The following is a 25,897-nucleotide window of genomic DNA, read 5'->3' as shown; positions in this document are numbered from 1 at the left end:
CTTTTTGAGGATCTGAGGACCCATGGCAAATTTTTTCAGCCTCCAGAGGGGGAATAGACGTTGTCATGCCCTCTTTACGACTGTCTTGGTGTGTTTGGACCATGATAGGTCCTTTGTGATATGGACACCAAGGAACTCAGCGATGTGAGTGGGGGCATACTCGGCCCTCCTTTTCCTGTAGTCCACGATCATCTCCTTTCTCTTGCTCACTTTGAGGAAGAGATTGTTGTCCTGGCAGCACACTGTCAGGTCTCTGACCTCCTCCCTGTAGGCTGTCTCATCGTCGTCAGTGATCAGGCAGTCATGTGTGAACAGGGTGTACAGGAGGGGACTAAGCATTCACCCCTGAGGACGGCCCCCATCCATGACACAAATATGACAACAATTCAACCAGTCACAGGAGCATAGGGGCAGGATATGATGCTATATGTTATTTACATGTATCATTGAGGATGGGTGATAAACAGTGGGTGTGCATGTTTGTGTGTGTGTGTGTATGTGTTGTTGCATGCAGTGCAATGCAACCCCATCAAAGCCCAAAGCCCACTTCATGGTTTGCTATACTTCTGATACAGCATGGTATGACTGTTAGGGGGTGGAAATCTGATCAAATAAAACTCCATCGGATGACAGCTAAATGTCAATGAAGGAAAAGAACAACGCCCCCATGCTAAAATGTCAGCAGAGAGGTTTTTTTTAGAATAACTCAAGTAGAAGCTACTGAGGGGAGGATGGCTCATAATAATGGCTGAAACGGAACAAATGGAATAGTCCCCACAAGGTCAAAAGCTTTTTCTAGGGGGTTTCTATGGTTCGTTTTAGGGTTAGGTTTAGGTTTATGGCTAGTGGTTATGGAAATTAGGATTTTGAATGGGACTAAATTGTGTCCCCACAAGGTTAGTCATACAAAACTCTGTGTGTTGTGTCTGCGAGAAGAGAGAGGGAGAGAGAGAGAGAGAGAGAGAGAGAGAAAGGAGGTCTGCTGTAGTACTCTCCACACAGAGGGTGAGGAATTTTCATTTTTTTATTTTACCTTTATTTAACTAGGCAAGTCAGTTAAGAACAAATTCTTATTTTCAATTACGGCCTAGGAACAGTGGGTTAACTGCCTTGTTCAGGGGCAGAACGATTTGTACCTTGTCAGCTCGGGGATTCAATCTAGCAACCTTTCAGTTACTGGCCCAACACTCTAACCACTAGGCACCTGCCGCCCCAGTAAAGTAAGAGGAGAGTTCGGAGGAGAAGAGTAGGTTCCCATTTCCCACTCTGCTGAGTGGCTGACCTGGATGTAATTAGCCAAGTCATATTTTTAACTGATACTGTGTAAAAGCCAGCTTAAGGAGCCATAGCTGCCCTATTTATACCCCCGGGGCTGACGGCCTGTACCACTACACAGGGGGATTTTCTCCCAGAACTGTTCTAAGCCTGCTTTAGGCTGTACCAATGAAGATTCACAGTAGTTAGCGAGACTATACGCTACAGCCCTTACTCTCTCTCTCTCTCTCTCTCTCTCTCTCTCTCTCATGACACTATACGTCTCCTTCCATCTTCCCCCCCACTCTCTGCCTCATCCCTCTTCCTTTCTCTCTCTGTCTCCCTTCTCACACTCTCTATGAGCACTATGCTGTGTCTCTTAGCATACATGTGCGCAATTGTACTGATCCACTGTGTGCCTGCCTCTGTCCCTATAGGCCTAGATTATGAAAGTGTGTTTGTGTGGATTCATGCATCTTTGAGCATGTGTTTAAACAGTACATACATGTGTGTAAAGGTGTTTCTGACTGTGTGTGTGTGTGTGTGTGTGTGTGTGTGTGTGTGTGTGTGTGTGTGTGTGTGTGTGTGTGTGTGTGTGTGTGTGTGTGTGTGTGTGTGTGTGTGTGTGTGTGTGTGTTAGTAACTCCTGAGGGGATCAGCCTCAGCGGCGATCAGGCTGTGCTGGCTCATCCTGTTTGAGAATGGGTCAGGACCTCGAAGGCTGACCTGGCCTGTAGCCCAACCAGCTATCTCCCATATCACCCTGGCCACTCTCAGGATTACCTCAGGCACCCTGCAGAGTAAGCCACCACACACAGGGAGGGAGTAGTACTCTCTCACACACATGCACAGACACAATCACATTCACATCCACCTTCACATACTTAGTCAAAGGACCCAAATGCAGTCTGCATTCCCTCCATCCTCTCCTCTCTCTTCTCTGACTCCGCCCCTCCTCTCCTCTATGGATGGAGAGCTCTGTTACATTCAGCAAGATATTTCTGCTGCATCCCTACTCTGGGCTGAAACGTGATCAGACACCAGATACCTGCAACTCATCAGGGAGAACAATACAAAACAGCATTCTCATTCAAAGTAGTTTTAAAACAGCCCATTGACCCATTTGGTTTGGGTTGAGTCATTTGACCTTCCTTGCCGGTCTAAGAACTCGATGTCTGACTGACAGTTAGAGTGGAATAACACCTTTGTGAGTCATGTCATTCATGTTGGACAGAACATGATGTTTTCCATTGGATTGTGTGTGTTTGTGTGTGTGTGTTAGTGATGCGCAGGTTGACTCATGACCCGCAGTCACTGCGGTTATACCCGTGGGGCGGGTTTAGAGTCATGAAATATTGGATTAAGGGTGAGTGGATGGTGGGCAGGTTGAATAAAGAGAAAGCAATGCATTCAAACCCATGAAGGTGTCATTCGGTGTACAGTTCATAGCCTACATTTTGATTTTTTATCTTTAATCATCTTTATCTGCCATTAGTGCGCAGCCTAAGCTGTGAGGCCTAAATGTAGCGCGGCAATGCCCAAATTCATTTGAGAACTTGGGCAGAAAAAGTTTTTTAAAAAGGACAATGTTAGAGTTGAATTCAGTAAGAGGAAAAGCTGCCAAAGTGAGAGTTGAAAATAAATAGCGAGGGCCAGAGCGGTAGTCTAAAGGGCGGGAAAGCTTTGGTGAAGTGCTGAAAGAGAGAGCACTGCAGGATATGTTGTGATGGTTGTGGTGCGCTATACAAGCGTGGCAATCACAAGACGGGGGAATGGCACGTCAAGGGAACTGTACTGGTCAGATATGAGTTCAATGGAATAGTAGCCTAGCTGAAATCTGGACACTGACTGTCGGTCTAAAACCTCTCACATAGCCTGGTATTAACTGGTGCCGAACTAAAATCATACAGCAAATGTACATTTTGACTCAGGAACAGGATTGGAGAAATGTGTTGCATTCAACGTCTTACCAGAATGAATGTGCTCTTAGGGACCGTCTGTAAAAAGCGGCGGTGTTATCTTAATCAGCATTAAAAAAAAGCTGACAGTATTTCAACCACATAAAATATGCATCCAGGTCAAACTGAAATCTTATTAAAAACATGTTGGGTAGTTTTAACAGCTATTAATGTCCTTAAAACCGATCAAACTGATGCCATAACATTTTGCATGGAAAATCTTTCCAGTTTCTTTTAGAGTAATTGCATTTTCTCCCTGGTCCCTAAATGTCTTTGCTGCACGAGAGAAGCTGAGATAACTTTACCAATGTCAACTAGATTCTATCGATTTATGACATTATTCTGGTGAGCCAGGGTTTATTTAGTCTTCTAATGCAAAAGGTAATGACAGAAGAGAACCTGCATGTATCTTATTACATATATTACATATACATATATTATTATAGAGAAGTTGACTAACAAATAGCTTACCAAAAGGTCAGAAATTATAAGCAGGGTCAATGTGTGTGTGTGTGTGTGTGTGTGTGTGTGTGTGTGTGTGTGTGTGTGTGTGTGTGTGTGTGTGTGTGTGTGTTCTGCACGGTTAGGTGGAGTTGTGTGTGTGTGAGAGAGAGTATGAGATTGTGTGTGTCTGATTTGTGACCAGGGGAGTAAGCACAAAGTCAAGTTCCCCTTGATTGTCATTTACACTATAGTGTAAGAAATGCATTACATGCACTCAACTGTGCATAACTCAATTATATGCACTCAATATGGAAAGAAATGGCATAGGGCAACCATTGCCCAATTTGTACAGTCATTTCTCCATCGACTTGTAATGACAAACACTTTGATCAGTCTTGTGCTCGCTCTCTGTTCCCCTTTCGCTATGACTGAACTGCTGCTTCTATATTTACACACTGCTGATCGCTGGAACTTTATCAAGCATACATGGAAATAGATGTTCATAGTGTATGGAAATGAGATTAAGAATTTGGATTGTATTTTATTTTATTAAACATACATAGATGTTGGGGTAATATTGGTAGTTCAAGTAATTCAAGTTATTTTAATTGACAGGAGTGGTATTAGTAGTAGTAGTATTACTGTAGTAGTAGTAGCTGTAGTAGTAGTAGTAGTAGTAGTAGTAGTAGTAGAAGTAGTAGAAGTAGTAGAAGTAGAAGAAGAAGAAGAAGTAGAAGAAGAAGAAGAAGAAGAAGAAGAAGAAGAAGAAGAAGAAGAAGAAGAAGAAGAAGAAGAAGAAGAAGAAGAAGAAGAAGAAGTAGAAGAAGAAGCGAAAGAATAATAGGGGGAACAGTTCTAGTTATTGTTATATTAGAGTTTCTGGCTAAAATATAAACAGTCGCTACTTCTTCCTTCTCCCTAAGCCACAGTATAAACCCTTCCTATAGACACAGCGCATTGGATTGCATTGCATTTAAATCATTTACAAGAGAAAAGCACATTTCTTTGAGAAATCGCCATTTTCTTCAGTCAACACACTGCTAATTGGATTGCACAAAGACATCAACATGCCTAGCAATTAACAGAGGCATATTGTAATTTAATAATGTAATAATTTATTTTAATTCTATTTCATTATGAATTGATTGAAAATAGTGAAATAGTGAAATAGATCATTTTTTTTAACTTTGTCACCTATATAGTCATTTTCAACAAATATCAAACGTTAAATATGCAAAGAAATAAGAATCCATTTGAAGTAGTATTGTATTAGCCCTAAGATATCTAAAATCTCTCAGAATTTCAGTTCATCATTTCAGTTCATAGTTTATTTAGTACCAATAAATAAATTCATAAATAAATAACAAAAATAACAATGGTCTGGAAACGTCCTTATTCCTAAACAGATTTATTCAATAATTCCCCCCAAAAAGTACACTTGCTTCTTGTTGTACACTTGGATTATTTATTTATTGGTTATTAGAAAATGTTATTTAATTTTTCATATGAAACAAGATAAACATAACAATACTATATATAACTATAGTAGCATATTGACGTACTGGGTTTGCTGCTTGTTTATTGGTTCATATTTTGTCAAAGTGAATTATGAAAATAGCATTTAACAGATTGTGAAAGTTCTCATGTATCCTCTACTCCACAGCATCAGTGAATTATTGTAGCTACCCACACGTTTTGTGTGATCTTCACGTTTTTGATCGATTCTGTGCATAACTCCACTTTACATGTTGCAGGATGGGTTTTCCCCAGTCCTTACATCTGTGTGTGCCCTTACAAAAAAGAAACATGAACAAATGTGGTTTTCAGACACATAGAGTACCAGTCAAATGTTTGGATAAACCTACTCATTCCATGTTTTTTTCTTTGTGTTTAATATTGTCTACATTGTAGAATAATAGTAAAGACATCAAAACTGTGAAATAACACATATGGAATTATGTAGTAACCAAAAAGGTGTTAAACAAATCTAAATATATTTTAGATTTTAGATTCTTAGTAGTGACTCTTTGCCTTGATGGCAGCTTTGGCATTCTCTCAACCAGCTTCACCTAGAATGATTTTCCAACAGTCTTGAAGGAGTTCCCACATATGCTGAGCACTTGTTGGCTGCTTTTTCTTCACTCTGTGGTCGTACTCATCCCAAACCATCTCAATTGGGTTGAGGTCGGGTGATTGTGGAGGCCAGGTCATCTGTTGCAGCACTCTATCCCTCTCCTTCTTGGTCATTCATTGTCCTGCTGAAAAACACATTTTCAGGATCAGACAAGAGGTTTTTTGGACACGTGCGAATTTGTACATGGATTTCTCACATGTACATTTTTCAGTCAGACATGTGGTTTCTGAACTTTTCACATGATATTATACATTTCACATGTGGTTTTGTAACTGCCGGGATAAGAACCTGGGTCTCACTCTTGAGAAGCCAACGTCTTGACCATTAGACCAAATGGCCAACATGTGGAATTGCATTTTCACATGTGAAAATCTAATTTGCAATTGTACATGTCAAATCAAATCAAATCAAAGTTTATTGGTCACGTACACAGTTTATCAGGCGTTATAACCGTGCAGAAAAAGCTTATGTTACTAGCTACTAACAATGCAGTCAAGTGCCAAACAGCTAAAATGTAAAAATATTATAAAATCAAGATTAGCACTGTAGCAGTATGAAAGCGCAATCTATGCATTTGTACACCGGGGGAATTATACACTACATGACCAAAAGTATGTGAACACCTGCTTGTCGAAGATCTCATTCTAATATAATGGGCATTCCACTAGATGTTGGAATATTGCTATGGGTACTTGCTTCCATTCAGCCACAAGAGCATTAGTGAGGGCAGGCACTGATGTTGGGCAATTAGGCCTGGCTCGCAGTCGGCGTTCCAATTCATCCCATTGGTGTTCGATGTGGTTGAGGTCAGGGATTTGTGCAGGCCAGTCAAGGTGTTCCACACTGATCTCGACAAACCATTTCTGTGTGGACCTCACTTTGTGCACGGGGGCATTGTCATGCTGAAACTAGAAAGGGCCTTCCCCAAACTGTTGCCACAAAGGTGGAAGCACAGAATCATCTAGAATGTCATTCTGTGCTGTAGTGTTGAGTTCCCTTCACTGGAACTTATGGGCCTAGCCCAAACCACGAGAAACAGCCCCAGAAAATGATTCCTACTCCACCTAATTTTACAGTTGGCACTATGTATTCGGGCAGGAAGCGTTCTCCTACAGTAGCATCCATCAAACCCAGATTCGTCTGTCGGACTGTCAAATGGTGAAGCGTGATTCATCACTGCAGAGAATGTGTTTCCACTGTTTCAGAGTCAAATGACGGCAAGCTTTACATCACTCCAGCCGACGCTTTGCATTGTGCATGGTGATCTTATGCTTGTGTGAGGCTGCTCGGCCATGGAAACCCATTTCATGAAGTTCCAGACGAACAGTATTTATACTGAACAAAAATATAAACGCAAAATATAAAGTGCTTGTCCCATGTTTCATGAGCTGAAATAAAAGATCCCAGACATTTTCCATACGGGCAAAAAGCTTCTTGCTCTCACATTTTGTGCACAAATGTGTGTTACATCCCTGTTAGTGAGCATTTCTCCTTTGCCAAGATAATGGTGGTGCTGTAATAAAGCCCTTTTGTGGGGAAATGGTTACATTTTCAAAATCTAGAGATAACATGTTTAAACTGTGTTGAGTTTTTTGGTCATTTTGAAACAAATGAGTTTTTCCATTTACATGAGTGTAGCCAAGCTAAGTAGCTAGCTAGCTTTATCGACTGGCCTACCCTTCCTCCTAGACTTTGATTGTTGCTTTCATGATACGGTTAGATATATTTGTTTTTTTTAAACTATTTTTCTATTTACTACAGTATTTTGTGCACTTTGAGATTATTCTTGTATACTGAAAAACACTTTACAAATGTAATCATTAATTATTATTAAAACCGATTTTTATCTATTTGAAAATGTGTGAATGTGTTTGCTACAAAAAAAATGTGTGTTAACATGAATGTTACTTTGGAAAATTTCAAGCCGTCAATATTCTTGTGAGGTGCTTTATGTAAGAATTCTGCTATTATTATGTTTTTTTAACGTTGGTCAGCCCTATTTCTAATTGAACAGTCAGTATTGATAATAAGTATACATTGGAAGAGAAACACCGGGTCGGTCAAATGGTCAAGACATTGTCTTCTCCTGTGGGAGACCTGGGACCTGGGAATGCTATATGTTAAATGTAACCATGTATCTGAGTCATGTGAAAAATGTAAATTCATGTGAAAGTTCATATTACCAAAAACCATGTGTCTGACTCATGTGATTTTTTTTCCTCTTATTTTTTTCACGTGACACATTTTTCACACGTGATTTGTTCATACATATGTTTTTATGTGTATTTTTTTTGTAAGGGTCTCCACACTGTTTAATGGCTGCTTTTTCAGCCCGTACACTAAATGGGCTTCATCATTGATCTCAGTCATCACAATGGTTCAGCAGCTCCTTTACACAATACTACATCATGAGCCTCTCACGGGTTGAATCATTGCACTGTGTGTTCCAATGCACTCCTTCGGCAGTGTGTGTGTAAGTGTGTGTGTGTGTGTGTGGCAGAGAGAGATGTGAGGTCTAGCTTTGAGTCAGAAGCAGCAGCTGAAGCCTGGGTCTGAGAGTGTGTGGGATGAGCCCCCCCCCCATTTCCCTCAATTGTCTCTCATCAACACACTCATCAACTATCTCTCTGCCTCTCTCTTCCCTCTTGCTTATTGAAGACAAGACACACTTGTGTAGAAGTGTGAGAAAGAGGATCGTAGTGCGTACGCATGTGCATACGTGTGTGTGTGTGTGTGTGTTTGTGTACATCTTTGTGTGTCCACCCCTTTCGCAGTGAGTAAGGCGAGTGGGCGGTAGCAGCAACTGGTCTGCTTATGTGGTGCGATGCATAGCAGACATGTTTCTCACTGCTAGATATTACTCATTTCCTCAGCCCTACACACACACACACACACACACACACAAACACACAGTCTCAGTTAGACGCTCACGCACATACACACACTGACACACAGAAGCTCGCAGCTTCTCAGTGGTCTTGCTGGTGCTATTTTTCACTTATACGGAGCTCTGTGGCATCGTGTGACTGGTAGCTGTTGTTGGTGTTTCTATTGGCGCTGTAGAGGTAAAGTAGGAAGCAGCCTGTGGAGAGGCGCCTGACCCCCCCTGGAGGTTCTTAACCCAGGAGGGCTGCAGCATGTATGACCACCAACACCTGGACAACACTCTGGTCAACAGCCCACTCTAAGGTCAGTTACTGTACATCACAAGCAACTCCATCAACCCATCTGTTGTCTGTGTTCTCAACCGCTCTTTTTATGTCTAAATGTTGTTTGGCTGTACACGGATTTGACTACTTGTTGCTGCATAGTAAATTGACCCTTGTAGTTAATGCTTTACTCTCTCTCTTTTTTTTTTACATCAGATCTGTGATAAGGATTCAAATGGGTTGACTTTGATTTTCATACAGATGTTGTTTCAGAGTGGAGGTGGAGATAGAGTATATCTTATGTCGGCGTGGTCGCACCTGTTGATCTAGTTTTCGACGGCGGAGGTAGAATGGCTGTGAGTCATTCTGGGTCCTCCCTGTGGTCAGATGCTGAATGGAGGGACTGTCTTACTGTCATACAGGGCACTACTAATACAACAATGCTTTTATTTACTGTGAAGAGGAGAGGGAGAAGCGTGATGGAAAGCAGGAGAGAATGAGAGGAATTTCAGGCATTCTTTCCAATATTTCAAAATGTATCTTTTGAAAGTCCTACATTTCTCAATGACATCAAAGCATGTTGATATTTGTTTCAGTTTATTTGAATGCAACCACACTGCTATAAGATAAGGCTGTGTGTGTTGCTGTGCATGTGTGTGTGTGTGTGTGTGTGTGTGTGTGTGTGTGTGTGTGTGTGTGTGTGTGTGTGTGTGTGTGTGTGTGTGTGTGTGTGTGTGTGTGTGTGTGTGTGTGTGTGTGTGTGTGTGTGTGCCTTATCAGCTCTACTGTGTGGGAGGTGAGGGAGTTTTTCTTTAGCTTTAGAGTGAATCTGCAAAGGTTCTCCTCAGAGAGCATCAGAATCAGCCCAAATGATTCCCTTGTCATGCTGCTTGCTGTGCGATGGAAGCCTGACAGGTATATTGGAGCTGATTTGACTTGGCCTCTTTACTCCTTGTGGCTCCAGTTGATGGGATTAGCTGGCACATGTGTATTACCGGGTTATTTAGCGGAACACTGTTCACTGCAACCATGCCCCCGAGAGTGTATTTGTCCAGCAAACCAACACTGTACTACAGCAGAGAGCAGTCATATTTTCTTCCTGATACACTTTGATATCTAGCAGTCCATCAACAATATTCTCTACATACCATTTCACAGTTCACAATTGCTTTGGTCTCAGGGGAGGATTGATTTATGAAACTTTGTTGAAGTGAGCAACTGGTGAGTTGGAATAAGTCCTAAGGCATTTCAGGACATTCCAGGGTGAAACATCTCACCTGTTGCCCCAGCATGTTGGATTTCCATGGATACCTTAGTTCTTTCAGTATGTTAGCGTTATCTCTACCCTGTTTAATCTACATCAATACATGTAAGGGCTAAATTGCAAAGTGGCATTGTCACAAAATGCTGTTGCTTCACCTGAGAAATCTGCTCTGATTTTCCACAGAAGTCTGTTGTGCTTGTCAAAAAAAAATCTGTTCAATTCCCAGTAATTCTACTCAATTTAAACCTGCAGTATATCCCAGACTGTCCAACCACCCCCTCAACACTTAAGTCAATGCCTGGTGTAGTTTATCTTTCGTCCATATGGAGTGATTGATTGACACTGAACAAAGCAGCAGCCTTTCAACTGAGACAGCTGAACACTCCACTCCACTTCAATCTGCTCCAACCCCCTTTTAGAGTGTGTTTTCTTGTGGAACTTTGAGTAGGTGACGAGCGACAGTTTCCCCGGCTCTCCCCGGAGAGAGTATCCCAATGTAACCTGTCTTCCCTATGTGGACTCAGTTTCCATGGCGACAGCTTGGCGTAGCGAGACGGGGAGAGTAGGCAGGGTTCAGTCAGGGCAGACAGGCGTGCGGACAAGCCGAGCGCTGAGTGACGGGGAGGACTGGCGGGCGGCGGGCGGCGGGCGGCGTGCGGCGGTGGTAGCAACGGTGGCGACAGGAACAGCTGTGCTAAGTGGAGCCATCACATCAAAGCAGCTCATTTAGAACATTTGGAGAAGAATTAACGGAACTCCCACGCGCTCCACACTGAACGAAGCAGGGCTGCTCAGCTCTGATACTTACACGGAAGCAAATTATACTCTCACGTCAACACACACACACACACAAAGATACACACACCACCTCCCGCGGCGATATCAACAGTGTTCCTCTCAGTTTAGGATGGATGGCGACCAGCTCTGTCCATCGCTGGGGGAGTGAGATAGAGTCATAGCTGCCTGAGGGGTGTGTGTGTGTTTCCGTGCTTCCCCGCGTTTTTTCATTCATATATGCATGTGTGTGCGTGTGTGTGTATGTGTGTGTGTGTGTGTACGTGCAGTAGTAAATAGGACATTGAGGAACAACCCTCAGGGGTGTGAGGGAGGCGGTTCATGAGAATAGTATGAAACCATATCTCCATATTTAATCCTCAGAGAGAGAGAGAGATGAAAGGTATCCTGCCGGGAGTGTGTACAGTATGTATGTTTATGCAGCTATACCGCACTGCCTCGGAACTGCACTGTTCGCACAATGCATGCCGTATTTTTAGAGCACTTGTGGGAGTTCATGTGCTTCTTGAACGAGACCAGTCAATTGGAGAGTTTTTCACCACATTACCAGCAACCTATGTATTATGTGTAGCAACTACGACACCCTTGAGCTGGATGTGTTGAGCCAGAGTTCGTGAGCTTGACGTTTCATTGGGTTGGGGGTTGATTTTCTGAAGTTCTGTTGACCTCAGAGACTCCAGGGCTCAATTCAGTAAATTCTGCATCATTGTATTTGCAAGCCGACCTCCAATGGATTACAGCAGCCATACATACTCAACTGGCGGACTGAGGGTTCGAACCCGGACCCAGAACGGGGTTGATACGGGCCACGGGTCCTGACTAATAAAAAATTGGAACTCACACGGGCTTTGACCCCTGGTATAATATGGACACACATAAACTATGGTAAATGAGCTTAAAAACTACAACATTTTCTCTCTGCCCAATGGCAAAATATGTCAAATTGCAGGAAAGTTGCTTTAAAACTTCAAAAAGTGTCTCTCTGCCAACAAGAGGAGTGTGACCAGTATGAACAGTTTGGAGTCGTATGGGTTGTAAAGTGGGGGGGGTTTGTTTTCTTTGACAGTAAATTGCAATATCCATTTGGACCTTGCCACCAAGGAAATTTGTGTGACCGGACCTTTTCAAATAGTACTTGAGTACCCATGATTACAATGTTGCACAGGCGAGATAAACATTCTCTGTCTATTTCCACAGTAGATCACTCTGCCTCAATCTGTGTCTGGTGTTTGCATGTCTGTGGGTATCAGAGCTGACTGACTGCTTAGTCCTAACAATTCTTGACAGCTAGGCCTGACAGACTGTCCACATTTCACTCTGAGATGTTCACACTTCACTCAATCTCTCTTTCTCTCGGCTACCTCCCTTTGTCTCCCTCCTCTCCCCTCCTCCCCTGTCTCTCTGTGTAGGTGATAGGTCGTTCAGGACTAGGGTGTCAGTGATCTGACAGTGATGTCGTGTCGAGGCCCTCCCCTCTCTCTGCGGCCCTCGTTTTCCCGCGAGTCCCATGTAACCTAGCCGCCCCCGCCCGCCGCCGCTGGCGCTCACCCATGAATCCCAGCCCCGACCGCGGCAAAGAGTGCCTCCCCCCCAAGAAGAGGGAATCCCGGCAGGGCTCGGTTGACCAGCGCACCCTCCTGGACGAGTTCAAACCGCCCGCCTCGCCCCTCAGGACCCGGCCCGCCGGCAGCTCAGGGAGAGATGAGGGGTGCAGGGAGAACAGCGACGAGGCTCTGACGAACCCCCACAGTCTGCTACCCTCTCCCCCACCTCCCCTCCCTCCCCCTGGTATCCCCCTCCCCCTGCCATGGCACCTGCCTTACACCCCCTCTGTCCCTCTACCCTTCCTCCCAGGCCAGGTAGGAGAGAGGAGGGGGTCAGGCTCACCCTCCTGGAGGGATGATCTTCTCCCTTCCCCACTCCCCCATCACTCCAGGTGGCTCCGAGGTGAAATCCCCCTTCCCCTTCCACCCTGCTCATCCTCTTCCTCCTTCAAGAGCCCCTTCCCTGCTGACTCCAGAGAGATGTGGTCCTATTTCAACACAGAACGAAGGGACTATAGCTCCTCTCTCTTCTCCCCCTCCCACCTGTTCAGCCAGCCCCCCCTCTACCGTCCTGACACCTCCATGACTGAAGGCAGACACAGATACCTGGGCAAGAGGCCCAACGGGCTGGACGGCCCGGACAGCAGGACTGCCTCTGCCTCCAGGGTAGCGCCACCCTCAGGAGAGTACGGGAACGAACCCAGCGGCAGGGCCAGGCTGGGCGGCAGCCTCCACGGTTCCCATGCCAACGGGCGGCGGAGACACCAGGAGGATATCATGGGACGTTCTCAGACGGTTGCAGTTTTCCAAGATTCCCGAGCGCCACCTCCGGAGGGCCCTGACTCACATTCCTCTCTGCAGGACAGGGATCCCCGTGGGACGCCAAAGCCTGGGACCCTCACCCTGATCCCTAGCAGGCCCCAACCCCATCGGGCAGACCCCAGGGCAGGGAGAGGGGAGATCCTGGACCCCCTGGGGAGCTCTCCGGCTAAGGCCCAGATTTACTACTCCCTGGGGTCGATGTACTCTACCCTACAGTCCAGCCACCTCAACCCCCAGGCTCAGCCTTTCCCCCTGTACAGCCCCTCAGGCAGCCCTCAGTACGGCCTGCACACGATGAGGAACTCACAGCACTCGCCTCAGGGGCAGCCCAACAGCCACGTCACAGAGAGCGACAGAGAGAGGGAACGAGAGCGAGACAGAGAACGAGACAGACGACGAGAACAAGACAGAGAGAGAAAACGTGAACAAGACAGAGATAACCGGGAGAGAGACAGTGAACGAGACAGAGACAAAGACAGCGGAGACCTTTCCCCTGGGCGGCAGTACTCACGTCCCCACGCCTCCCCCCTCCTTCCCCTCACGGCCATCTCACCCCCTGCCCCCCACCACCACCACAACCCCCCAGCACTCCTACCTCATTTTGCCAAGGGATCTCTGATTGAGCTGGTGGGGGGCCGTCTAAAGCGTGTGGAGGAGCTGAGGACGGAGGACTTCCTAAGGAGTGCCAACACCTCCCCGGAGTTCCACCTGAGCACCTGCACCATTCTGCTCATCGCCCCCAGCGACACACATGGCTTCAACCACCTGCAGGTCCTCCTCACAGACCGCAACACTCAGGTCAGTGTCTCATCTATCTTCTAGATTTCTATTCTCTATCTGAGTCACTTCAAGACAATATATTATAATAAAGGCACTGGTCATTCACTACATAAGCAAACGTTTGCAATCCTCTCCAATCACTCAAACATGTTAACATATGACAAATTTGCTTACAACAAGGATTTTTCAAATCATAATTTAAATGTCATATCCTTAGTATAAAAGGATGTATATCCCCAGCACTGTTGTGAATATGTTGTTGTTGTTCTGTCTGTGTAGGAGTTACTAACAGTTCTGGTGGAGTACCCGTTCTTCGTGCGGGACCGCGGCTGGTCTTCCTGCTGTCCCCAGAGAACCTCCCAGCTCTATGGCCTATCCTGCCGTCAACTCAGCGAGGGAGACATTTGCCTGGCCCTCACCCCCTCACACACACCTCGCACACACACACACTCACACACACGCACAGCCCCGCGGGGCCACCGCACACACACTCGGGCCAGGGCCGGCGCCAGCTCACACAGGGAAGACATGCCCCCTCCTCCCCCTCCTCCTCCTCTTTCTCATCCCTCCCCTGCTCTCGCCCCTCCTCCTCTTCCTCTGCCCCCTGCAGACCCTCCCACCCAGGAGCAGCCACGCTCACGCAAGAGGCGATGGTCCGCCCCCGACCTCCTACCCCCTACTGGAACTACTGAAGCTACCGGGTACTGACAAGACCACCAATTTACCTCACGGCTCCAAGCATAGGAAGCGGCAGTAGAGCTTACACACGCACACACACACACACACACACACACACACACACACACACACAGAAACACACACATGCAAGCACAAACACACCCTCCTTGTCTCTAGAGCACACACATGGCCACACAGTAGAGAGACCACAAGGCAGGGTTGCAGGGAAGGACAAAGAAATGCAACTTTACTTGTGTCCACACTGCTGCCCAAAGTATGAGCCTATACCCCTCTTTCTTCATCCCTCTTTCCCCTCTCTCCGCTTAGCACACCTCTGACAGGGGTAGCTGTCTGAGGACTCCCAGAGAGCTCCACAGTGACAGACGTTGAGTGAGACTCTGTTTTTGTTATGGTTGTCCCACACGTCTACTTACTGACAGTGTTTTCTGCAGGGTATCGGTTTTCAATCAGGGTTATGGAAGCAAGCTCTATTGAAGATATCTATCGCAGAGAGAGAGAGATATATATATATATATATATAAATATATGACTATATATTACATTACAGATGTTCTATAAATATGCTAAACCGATTTAATGCAACCTCTCTGATTGTCACTTTCGTAATGCGTTCTCAGTTTTAGATTTTCTCGCTTCTTCTGATACGAAGTTTGACTGTCAGTCAGTCAGTCAGTCAGTCCATCGGTCAGTGGGTCTGGGCAGGCAAGGTAAATGAATGTATCAGCTACTCTTCGCCTTTTTACTATTCTCGTTACCGGGGGGTCATGTTAATCTCTTGTTCGCCAAGGTATTGCCCTCCAATATGTTCTTAACATTATCTCAGCGAAAGGAAAAACACTAATGAAAATTGCGTAACAGACAATCCTCTCCCACACAGGTCGGTCTGTGTCACTTCGCCTTGACCCCGAGAGTGTTTTTCCATAAAAAAAATAATTTAATTTGGATCGGCGGGAGAGTAATGGTGCTAATAACAGGTTGGAACAGAATGCTTTGTGAACACACACTTGACCCCTCTGTACTGTACTCTGTACCCCTTCTGTTCCCCTTTCTTTTCTCCATGTACTGTATATGTTTGAGTGCAGGGAAAAAAACGATTGAAAGTATTTTAAAACTCAGATACGGGTATCTTTTCTGATTCAGCACACTCTTTCACTTTAGTTTTTTCAACTTTTTTTAGTTTGTTTGTTTTTCAAAAACAAAAAAAACCTGACCTGTTTTTTTTTTTCTTTGTAAATGTTATAGCTATAAAAATTGTATATTTTTGAAATTGTGAGTCTGTTATATGATGTTCGCTAGAAATTATAAAAATTAAAAAAAGCTTTATGAATTTATACTGAATGAGGTGACTTCATACCCCATACATGCATGATCAAAAGTGTTGTACACACAGCCAATGTACTATCTTAGTTGTAGGGGACATATGTCATAGGAAAAAAAGAATGTCCAACACTCCCATACGATGACATTTAATAATAATGGCATCTTTCCTGACAAAGACCGATGGTGACTGAAACATTGCCATTAAACTATGGGAGCATTCAAGCAGTGTGCACTTATACTATTATTTTTAATTCATGGCACAAGATAAAACGTTTCTTATTTCAATCATTTTTAGTGGTTTAAAGATTTGTAATGATTAACCTGATCTATAGGCAGGTCTATAAGTCTGTCACAGTTCCATACATCACACAATGGATATAAAACCATTGATATAGTTTTCTAGACTCTAGCTGCACATAAAATTCAATCACAAGTTGATTATGAGGTAAATGGAGGAATGAATTGCTGCTGTTTTTCATATTATATAAGATACTGTACAAACATACTCTACTCACACAACGTAAATGAGGAAAATATTAAGGAAAGATATCAAACATACTGTATACTGGCAAAATGATTACATTATCTGTAGATTATATTGTTAAACCCAAAAATAAAACCAATATTTCAACTTCTGTAGGTTAAGAAAACTATGAGTGTGTTTACACAGGCAGCCAAATTCAGATATTTTTGGGGGGTGTCTCGACACTCGACTCACCCCTCATCATGGCTGGCTAGACTGGGACAGGAGGGTACCAGGGGGGAATGTTCCTAAGTGTTTACTAAGAGATGGGTACTGGTCTCATCAGTGCTGGGAGAGGGTTGTGACTGACCCTGTTCCTCCTCCCCCATGGTGATGTGTGTGTGAAGGCATGGTCTCTCTTATGGCCCCAACATCTGGCACCTCTGCAATAGGTTGACAGCGAACAGGGGCACTACCTGCACACCAACACACACACACACACACAGACAGGAAGACATTGTCACTGACTATGACTACAAGGACCTCTGCTGGTAGCTACTGCAGAATACATACAGTTTACTGCTCAAATGGGAGGGAAAGACCTGGATTGATAGAATGAAAAACTTTTTTCATATTAATACTATATAACAATATAATAACATTGTACAGACAAAAACATAATTACAAAATCAACATACTGGAAATATGGGCCCACTAAACTAGGCAAAGGGTCAGTTGCTGTAGCACAGGAAATTCCTAATCCACAGTGACCCCTGACCCCATTACATTAGCCACCTGTGCAATGATCAGCTTCCTGGTTTTCAGGGGGCTGGCGTCGGGAAACTCCTCCCCAAAGCAGAGGTCAATCTCATAGCGAGGTTTGGGTCCCGCCCCCTTGAGAAAGTCCTGGAGCTCTGTGGAGAGAGGGAACGGGAGGGGTGGAGAGAGAGAAGGGGATGGAAACACAGAAGGAGAAGGTTGGAGAGAGAATAAGAGAGGGATTGACCGGGAGCCAGGTTCGCTGTCTCACCATATCACATCTGTTTGCTACACAGAAGTTGTATTAGTGAAGCCACTACCCTTCAGAAATATAGATGCATTCAGCAGCTTGCAGGTCCTCTCTCTGTTCAGCTTGTTGGGCCTGTCTGTGTGCTGGGCCAGAGGGCCACTCCAATACACCCTGCCCTGGCAGAACCTCTTGATAAACACCCCATCTGGAGCCACCCACACCAGGACACCCCTCTCCAAGTGGGGCAGCAGGCGGCCCATGGCCTCAGCGATACCGGGGGGCAGGTGGATGACCCCTGGAGGGGGGAAGGGGACCTGTTGGGCTGTGCAGGGGCCATAGATCCTCTCGTTCCCCAGGGGCACCTGACCATGTAGAATGAAACAGCCATCTGGGGTGCTGGTGGTCACATCCACTACTAGCTGGTCCTGGTAGAACAGACACACCCGCACACGGAAGTCTGGACACATGCAAACACAGACACAAGCAATGCAAAAACACACATGCTAATTAAAGGTCCAAATGCAGTCCTTTTTATCTCAATATCAAATAATTCATAGGTAACAATTAAGCACCTTACCGTGATCAATTTCAATTGAAATGGTAAAAAAAAATAAAAAATTGATTCTTAGGAAAGAGTCATTCTCAAGCAAGATATTTGCCAAAACTATCTGTGAGGTTTGGAACTCTCTTTCTCATTGGTCTATTAACTCATTTATCGCCTGGTGATGTCACCAGACAGGCCAAAACTCCAACCCACCAAAACAGACAGAAATCTCAGGCTCTTTTCAAACACTTACAAACTTCTTACACACATTTTCATAATTTTCACAATTTCACAGTATTATTCCAACCTCACATTGTGGAAAAATATACAGTGCCAGTCAAAAGTTGGACACACCTACTCATTATTTATTTGGACTATTTTCTACTTTGTAGAATAATAGTGAAGACATTAAAACTATGCCATAACACATATGGAATCATGTAGTAACTAAAAAAAAGTGTTAAACAAACTAAAATATATTTTAGATTTGAGATTCTTCAAAGTAGCCACCCTTTGCCTTGATGACAGCTTTGGACACTCTTGGTATTCTCTCAACCAGCTTCATTAATGCATTTCATTTAACAGGTGTGCCATGTTAAAAGTTGATTTGTGGAATTTCTTTCCTTCTTAATGCGATTGAGCCAATCAGTTGTGTTGTGACAAGGTAGGGGTGGTATACAGAAGATAGCCCTATTTGGTAAAAGACCAAGTCCACATTATGGCAAGAACAGCTCAAAAAAGCATAGAGAAACGACAGTCCATCATTACTTTAAGACATGAATGTCACGCCCCGATCTGTTTCACCTGTCCTGTTCGAACGTCTCCACCCCCCTCCGGGTGTCGCCCATCTTCCCCATTATCCCATGTGTATTTATACCTGTGTTCTCTGTTTGTCAGTTGCCAGTTCGTCTTGTTTGTCAAGTCAGCCAGCATTTTTCTCAGTTCCAAGTCTCTCTTTTTCTCCCCCTCCTGGTTTTGACCCTTGCCCGTCCTGACTCTGAGCCCGCCTGCCTGACCACTCTGCCTGCCCCTGAGCCTACCTGCCGCCCTGTACCGTTGCCCCTACCCTGGATTACCGACCTCTGCCTGACCTGACCCTGAGCCCGCCTGCCGTACTGTACCTTTGCCCCACTACTCTGGATTATCGACCCCTGCCTGCCTTGACCTGTCGTGCCCCTGTTGCTGTAATAAACCTTGTTAATTCAACATAGTCTGCACTAGGGTTATAATGAGGGTTATAATGAAACATTATAATGAAACGTTATAATGAAGGTCAGTCACTCCGGAACATTTTAATAACTTTGAAAGTTTCTTCAAGTGCAGTTGCAAAAACCATCAAGCGCTATGATGAAACTGGCTATCCTGAGGACCGCCACAGGAAAGGAAGACCCAGAGTTACCTCAGCCTCAGAAATTCCACCCCAAATAAATGCTTCACAGAGTTAAAGTAACAGACACATTTCAACATCAACTGTTCAGAGGTGACTGTGTGAAATCAGGCCTTTAGGGTTGAATTGCTGCAAAGAAACAACTACTGAAGGATAAAAATAAGGTGAGACTTGCTTGGGCGAAGAAACACAAGCAATGGACATTAGACCAGTATAAATCTGTCCTTTGGTCTGATGAGTCCAAATTTGAGATTTTTGGTTCCAACCACTCTATGAGACACAGAGTAGGTGAACGGATGACCTCTGCATGTGTGGTTCCCACCGTGAAGCATGGAGAAGGAGGTTTGATGACATTCTGCAGCGATACACCATCCCATCTGGTTTGCGCTTAGTGGGACAATTGCTTTTAAACAGGACAATGACCCAACACAGCTCCAGGCTGTGTAAGGGCTATTTGACCAAGGAGAGCTACATCGGATTTTACATTTTTTTATTTGACCTTTATTTAACTAGACAAAGTCAGTTAAGAACACATTTTTACTTTCAATGACAGCCTAGGAACAGTCAGTTAATTGCCTTGTTCAGGAGCAGAATGACAGATTTTTATCAGGGATTTGATCTTGCAACCTTCCGGTTGCTAGTCTAACGCTCTAACCACTGCCGCCCCGATGACCTGGCCTCCTCAATCACTCGACCTCAACCCAATTGAGATGATTTGGGATGAGTTGGACCACAGAGTGAAGGAAAAGCAGCCAACAAATGCTAAGCACATGAGGAAACTTCTTCAAGACTGTTGGAAAAGCAAGAGTGTGCAAAGCTGTCATCAAGACTAAGGGTGGCTACTTTGAAGAATCTAAAATATGAAACATTTGTTTAACACTTTCTTTGGTTACTACAAGATTCCACGTGTTATTTCATAGTTTTGATGTCTTCACTATTATTCTATAATGTAGAAAATAGTAAAAATAAAGAAAAACCCTTGAATGAGTACATGTGTCCAAAATTTTGACTGGTACTGTATATAAACACAGGAAATCACATTTTTGATTGCATTGGGCATTCAATCAATCAATCAATCAAGCATTAACCCACTCAAATTTGAATAACTCTGCAGTGTATTGTCTCACCAGAGATCTGTGGTGTGGGGCTGAACATGGAGAAGGTAGCAGAGCTGTCCATCTGGGGAGTCCCTGTGTTGGAACAGTAGTGTACATGGTCCAAACCCTCTTGACGGGAGACAACACAAACACATATCATATCTAATTCAACATTGTTCAGTGATTCAGCTACCAGTCACACATACATGGAGGCTGATACTGACCACTGGGGTTGACTCTTCCATCCCTTTCCTCTGATTCCCTATGGCAGCCAAACTGAGGGGAAACACATATTCACAGCAAATCATCTGACTTGTTAAGGAACATTCAGTGCAAGTGTGCAAAATTCATCCCAATGTAATCTAAAGTTATTGCAATAGGTGTCCTCTAGATGGCAGCAACTATGCACCTGTCATACAGCATTGAAAACAAAACCGTTGTGTTACCTGTGGATGGTGTGTGATGGTGTTCCTCAGGTGAGCACTGGAGCTCCTGGTCTGGATTATCACCTGACTTTCAGTTTCAGGAGATTCTGAGAGAGAGAGAAGGAGGGTTAGAGAGTAATTACTCACACTTTAAACCCATACGGGGCTCTGAGCTCTCTAGACTCGTGCTTCATGAGAAGACTGAAAATGGAGGCTACTAGTACCTAAGCATCTGCCTGTCGCTGTCTCTGCCTGGATACGGTAGGCCTTGTAGGGCTCGGAGACGTCCAGCTGGCTGCGCTCTGGGACCTCCTGGAAGTCTGTGCTCTTGTTGAGGGCACAGCGGATACGAGTCTTCCAGGAAGTGGGGTCTGCCTTGTCCCTCCCCTCTCGATACTTCCCCTTATACACTGCCCATGCCTGGTAGTTGGAAACACAACACATAAAGGTATGCATGCATGCACACACACACACACACACACACACACACACACACACACACACACACACACACACACACACACACACACACACACACACACACACACACACACACACACAGATACACACAATATGAATAACCATTTGAGTGCATATTGAGTGCCAAATAAGACATAAGGCGTAAGTTGGTGGCTTACACTGAGGACTGAGTGTAAGCACGAGTTTCATTCCAAAATGCTATATATCCATTTCCAGAAATGTTGGTGAATCAGCTTTTATTGTTTAAATATTTTTTTCTTCTCACTATGGCAATGACAGGCGTATTTGGTTGAGAGGGGTTGGGTGAAATGCGGAGGACTAATTTCAGTTGAATGCATTCAGTTGACCAGGTATCCCCTTTCCCTTTAAAATCACTTGATGGATTCATTTCAGCATTTGCAAAATCCTATACATCTGCCTCACACTCAGAGAAATAAGTAGTACTGCTAGGTTTTACACAGTCATATTTAACAAATTATACATTGTGACATCAACATTTAAAACGTGTATTATGAAAATAATTCAATGCAGTACTATGAGATCTACATGATGTATAACTTGATGATGTATATCTTTTGATATTTTAATCATTTAGCAGATTGCTCTTATCCAGGGTGACTTATGCAAGTGCATTCATGAATCTTTACTGTAAGATAGCTACAGTAGGCGAGACCACCAAAACATCACCGTCAAATAGAAATATACAGAATATGAACATTACGTTCCAGCAACAACAAAAAACAAAAAAAAACATTTTCGTACACATCTAAAAATCTGTTCAATAACATCCGAGAACAGTATTTTACACACATGAAGGTAGCCGTAAGCAAATAAACTCTTCACACGCACTGTTATTTACATGGGCATCCAAAATCAATGCATTCATTGGGTCGAAATCAATAACATTGATCAATCTGCATTGAATTGGACAACATTTTGCCACGTCACAAGCACAGGTTTTATTTTGCATGGATCTTCTGGGGGGGGTCTCTATTTGATGATGTTGTACAAATATTATGTCAAATAAAAGATAGAGTTATGTTTTTGATCCCTCTTTGCACATGTACCTAGACAAACATGCAAAAACATAACTGTAAACTTAGGCATGCCACCAAAACAAATGCTGACACTACACATCCTGACACTACACAAGTGTGTCTGCCAAAATTATGAAAGACAAGCATTGCACTTTTGAATTCCGTAAAGTGAACGTGGAAGAGGTGAAAAAATAATTATTGTCTATCAACAATGACATGCCACCAACTGTCAATCTAGTTGGAAAATCAGTGAGGATAATAGCGGACAATATTGCCACTCCTATTTACTATATCTTCAATTTAAGCCTACTAGAAAGTGCGTGCCGGTAGGCCTGGAGGGAAGCAAAAGTATTCCGCTACCCAAGAATAGTAAAGCCCCCTTTACTGGCTCAAATAGCCCAAAAATCAGCCTGTTACCAACCCTTTGTAAACTTCCTCGTGAAAAATGTGTTTAGCCAGATACAATGCTATTTTACAGTAAACAAAGTCTGATAACAGACTTTCAGCACGCTTACAGGAAAGGACATTCAACAAGCACAGCACTTACATAAATGACTGATTATTGGCTGAGATAAATTAAATATAAAAAGATTGTGGGGGCTGTTTTGTTAGACTTCAGTGGAGCTTTTGACATAATTGATCATAGTCTGCTGCTGGAAAAACTTAGGTGTTATGGCTTTACACACCCTGCGATATAGTGGGTAAAGAATTACTTGTCTAACAGAACATAAAGGGTATTCTTTAATGGAAGCCTCTCCAACATAATCCAGGTAGAATCAGGAATTCCCTAGGCTAACTGTTTAGGCCCCTTACTTTTTTAATCTTTACTAATTACATGCCACTGGCTTTGAGTTTAGGCATTGGTGGCAAGGAATATGTTATTCTTAACTATTTCTAAAACTAAAAGCATTGTATTTGGGATAAATCCTTCACTAAACCCTAAACCTCAACTACATCTCGTCATGAATAATGTGGAAATTGAGCAAGTTGAGGTGACTAAACTGCTTGGAGTAACCATGAATTTGTGGCAGCAGATAGCCAAGTGGTTAGAGTGTTGGACTAGTAACCGGAAGGTAGCAAGATCAAATCCCTGAGCTGAAAAGGTAAAAATCTGTTTTTCTACCCCTGAACAATGCAAATAAGCCACTGTTCTTAGGCCTTCATTGAAAATAAGAATTTGTTCTTAACTGACTTGCCAAGTTAAATAAAGGTAAAATGTATTGATGCAACAGTAGCTAAGATGGGCAGAAGTCTGTCCATAATAAATTGCTACTCTGTCTTCCTAACAACACTATCAACAAGGCAGGCCATAGTTTTGTCACACCTAGACAGTAGACAATTTAAACCTACTAGAAAGTTGGCTTAAATTAGGTGCAGTAGTGTGGTCTGGTGCCATAAAGAGGGACTTCAAAGTATGGCACTTGTCTCAGAACCGGGCAGCACGGCTGGCAATTAAAAGTACACGGAGGGCTAACATTAATGATATGCACGTCAATCTCTAAAGGCTCAAAGTGGAAGAGAAAATGACTTCATCACTACTTGTTTTGTAAGAAGTGTTGACAACTTGAATGTACCGAGCTGTCTGTTTAAAACTACTAGGGAACCCAGGCATAACTCACAAGAACCCAGGAAGAGTAGCTGCCGAGGCAGCAGCTAATGGGGATCCCTAATAAATACAAATACAAAATAGGCTAGAAACAATAAACATTCTAACCTTGAAAAGGGCTGCATCTTCATTCAGATTATAGTCCTGTTTTGCCGCGTGTTTCCATGGGATCCTGAACATAGTTTTGTTCTGGTTCTCCCAGGTGAGTCCTGCGTACTTTCCACTGTCTATCTGTGCTATCAGCCACTCTCTCAGATGCATGTTCGTGCCTGCCTTGTCCATCTTGAAAATACGTTTTAAATTAATACTTTAAAAAATATATTCAAAAGTTGTTATTGGCCATGTACAGACCACAAGTAGGCCTACTCACAATCACATGATCCCTCTTTGTACATGTACCTACTGTAGACTAACAGGCAAAAACAAAATGTATTTCTTTCAACAAGGCTATATCAATCTTTTCAACTATTTAGTTTAGTTAAATTATAGCTAAATTTGCCCATGAAGGTAATCACCACGCATTGTTGGTGTGGTTTGACGCCTTTCAAGACGAAAATGAAAGTAAGTGTGCTAAAGTTAGAATACTTTCAGTTTCTGACTAGATAGGCTCAGGTAGCTCTCAGAGTGCAGGGAAGTGTGACGTTACAGTGAAAATAAAGCGAGGTGTGAAGTTTTTTAAAAAATCAACAAAACAAACGATTTGACTCGGAGATGTCTTGTAGAACATTATGCAGTACGTTCCCGAAATTGCACACAGTGATAGCCTATGTCTGAAACAACTGATCTCGTAAAATGTTTCAAGTGTTATTAGTCGTATGTACAGGATACACAAGGTTCCTTCTTGACGATGCAACAACCGTGATGAAATGTTTTTTTTTTTTTAAACAAAGAATACGAACATATAGTAAATGGCCCAGTAGAATAGAATAAATATTTTAGCATAAGTATTACAGGATTGCACAATTGGGGAAGGGGGCTGGGGGCAAGTGTACAAATTGTGCAGTGTAGTAAGAGTCTGGAAGCAGCAGTGGTGATGTGTGCCAGTAGCGGTGTGTGGATAAAATCACGACGCAGCTATCACAACATACTGTAGGTTGCAATATGGCTTTTTTTAATACTGGCTTGGAATCCTTAGTGATTTTACCCACGCTCCGCTACTGATCTGAAGTGATGCATTCTTAGTTATTAGTTAGGCATAACGATCCGACCAGTTTCTTTTCCCCGTGACTGAGTAGCCTCGGCGTTCCCCTTTCCCTCCGCCATGCGGAGGACGGAGCATGCACCACAGTCACCCTCCTTCAGGATGCATAACAATAATATTCTCACGAAAGGGTTGTCCGGGTCACGATACACAATACACGATACACAATACACAATACACAATACACAATACACGATACACGATACACAATACACGATACACAATACACGATACACAATACACGATACACAATACACGATACACGATACACGATACACGATACACGATACACGATACACAATACATACATCATGAGTCTGATTGTAGCCCATTCAAAAGACAGAGTAAAATGACATGAAAAGAGAGAGGAGGCATCAAAAGACTGCATATCAATGTATTAAACATTTATCCGATATTCACCGGAGTGAACGACCCACAGCTTGGTTGAAAGTAACTCAAAACATTGAAATATTTTTTTTTTGTGG

General features: G+C 43.6%; 2 protein-coding genes across 6 annotated transcripts in view; one reads left to right on the top strand and one right to left on the bottom strand.

Moving 5' to 3' along the window:
* Nucleotides 1-15,778, top strand: part of LOC112215772 (ataxin-1-like) — a 38,350-nt gene extending 22,572 nt beyond the window's left edge. Inside the window, exons 2-4 of one of the 2 annotated variants that reach the window (XM_042299235.1) lie at nt 8,854-8,979; nt 12,408-14,162; nt 14,424-15,778. In XM_042299235.1, the coding sequence (XP_042155169.1) occupies nt 12,549-14,162; nt 14,424-14,852 (2,043 nt within the window). In that variant the 5' untranslated portion in view covers nt 8,854-8,979; nt 12,408-12,548 and the 3' untranslated portion in view covers nt 14,853-15,778. The remainder of the gene's footprint in view (nt 1-8,853; nt 8,980-12,407; nt 14,163-14,423) is intronic. The other variant, XM_042299234.1, reaches the window with a different exon arrangement.
* Nucleotides 15,779-16,391: 613 nt separating this feature from the next.
* LOC112215771 (interferon regulatory factor 4-like) lies at nt 16,392-24,789 on the bottom strand. Of its 4 annotated transcripts, XM_042299238.1 has the most exons (9): nt 24,582-24,788; nt 24,320-24,493; nt 21,313-21,508; nt 21,110-21,195; nt 20,888-20,939; nt 20,694-20,792; nt 17,706-18,092; nt 17,422-17,540; nt 16,392-17,102 (listed from the first exon to the last, which is right to left on the bottom strand). In XM_042299238.1, the coding sequence occupies exons 2-9, from the start codon at nt 24,491-24,493 to the stop codon at nt 17,046-17,048; spliced, it is 1,170 nt and encodes a 389-aa protein (XP_042155172.1). In that variant the 5' UTR covers nt 24,582-24,788; the 3' UTR covers nt 16,392-17,045. The 4 variants fall into 4 exon arrangements, with proteins under 4 accessions (XP_042155172.1, XP_042155173.1, XP_042155170.1 ...); XM_042299239.1 differs by having other exon boundaries at nt 20,694-20,756; nt 20,870-20,939; nt 24,320-24,789; XM_042299236.1 differs by having other exon boundaries at nt 24,320-24,788.
* Between the last annotated feature and the right edge of the window lie 1,108 nt (nt 24,790-25,897).

Source organism: Oncorhynchus tshawytscha, linkage group LG16 (assembly GCF_018296145.1).
Source record: "Oncorhynchus tshawytscha isolate Ot180627B linkage group LG16, Otsh_v2.0, whole genome shotgun sequence".
NCBI classification, from domain to species: Eukaryota; Metazoa; Chordata; class Actinopteri; order Salmoniformes; family Salmonidae; genus Oncorhynchus; species Oncorhynchus tshawytscha.
This window is presented reverse-complemented; position numbering and strand designations above follow the sequence as displayed.

Bases quoted from the DNA above. Each gene is read 5' to 3' on its own strand.
- LOC112215771 (XM_042299236.1), bottom strand. From the start codon at position 24,493: ATGGACAAGGCAGGCACGAACATGCATCTGAGAGAGTGGCTGATAGCA. The intron at 21,509-24,319 runs GTTAGAATGTTT...TCCAACTACCAG, and splicing joins AAGATGCAGCCCTTTTCAAG to GCATGGGCAGTGTATAAGGG. The intron at 17,103-17,421 runs GTGGCTAATGTA...GTTGGTGTGCAG, and splicing joins GGAAGCTGATCATTGCACAG to GTAGTGCCCCTGTTCGCTGT.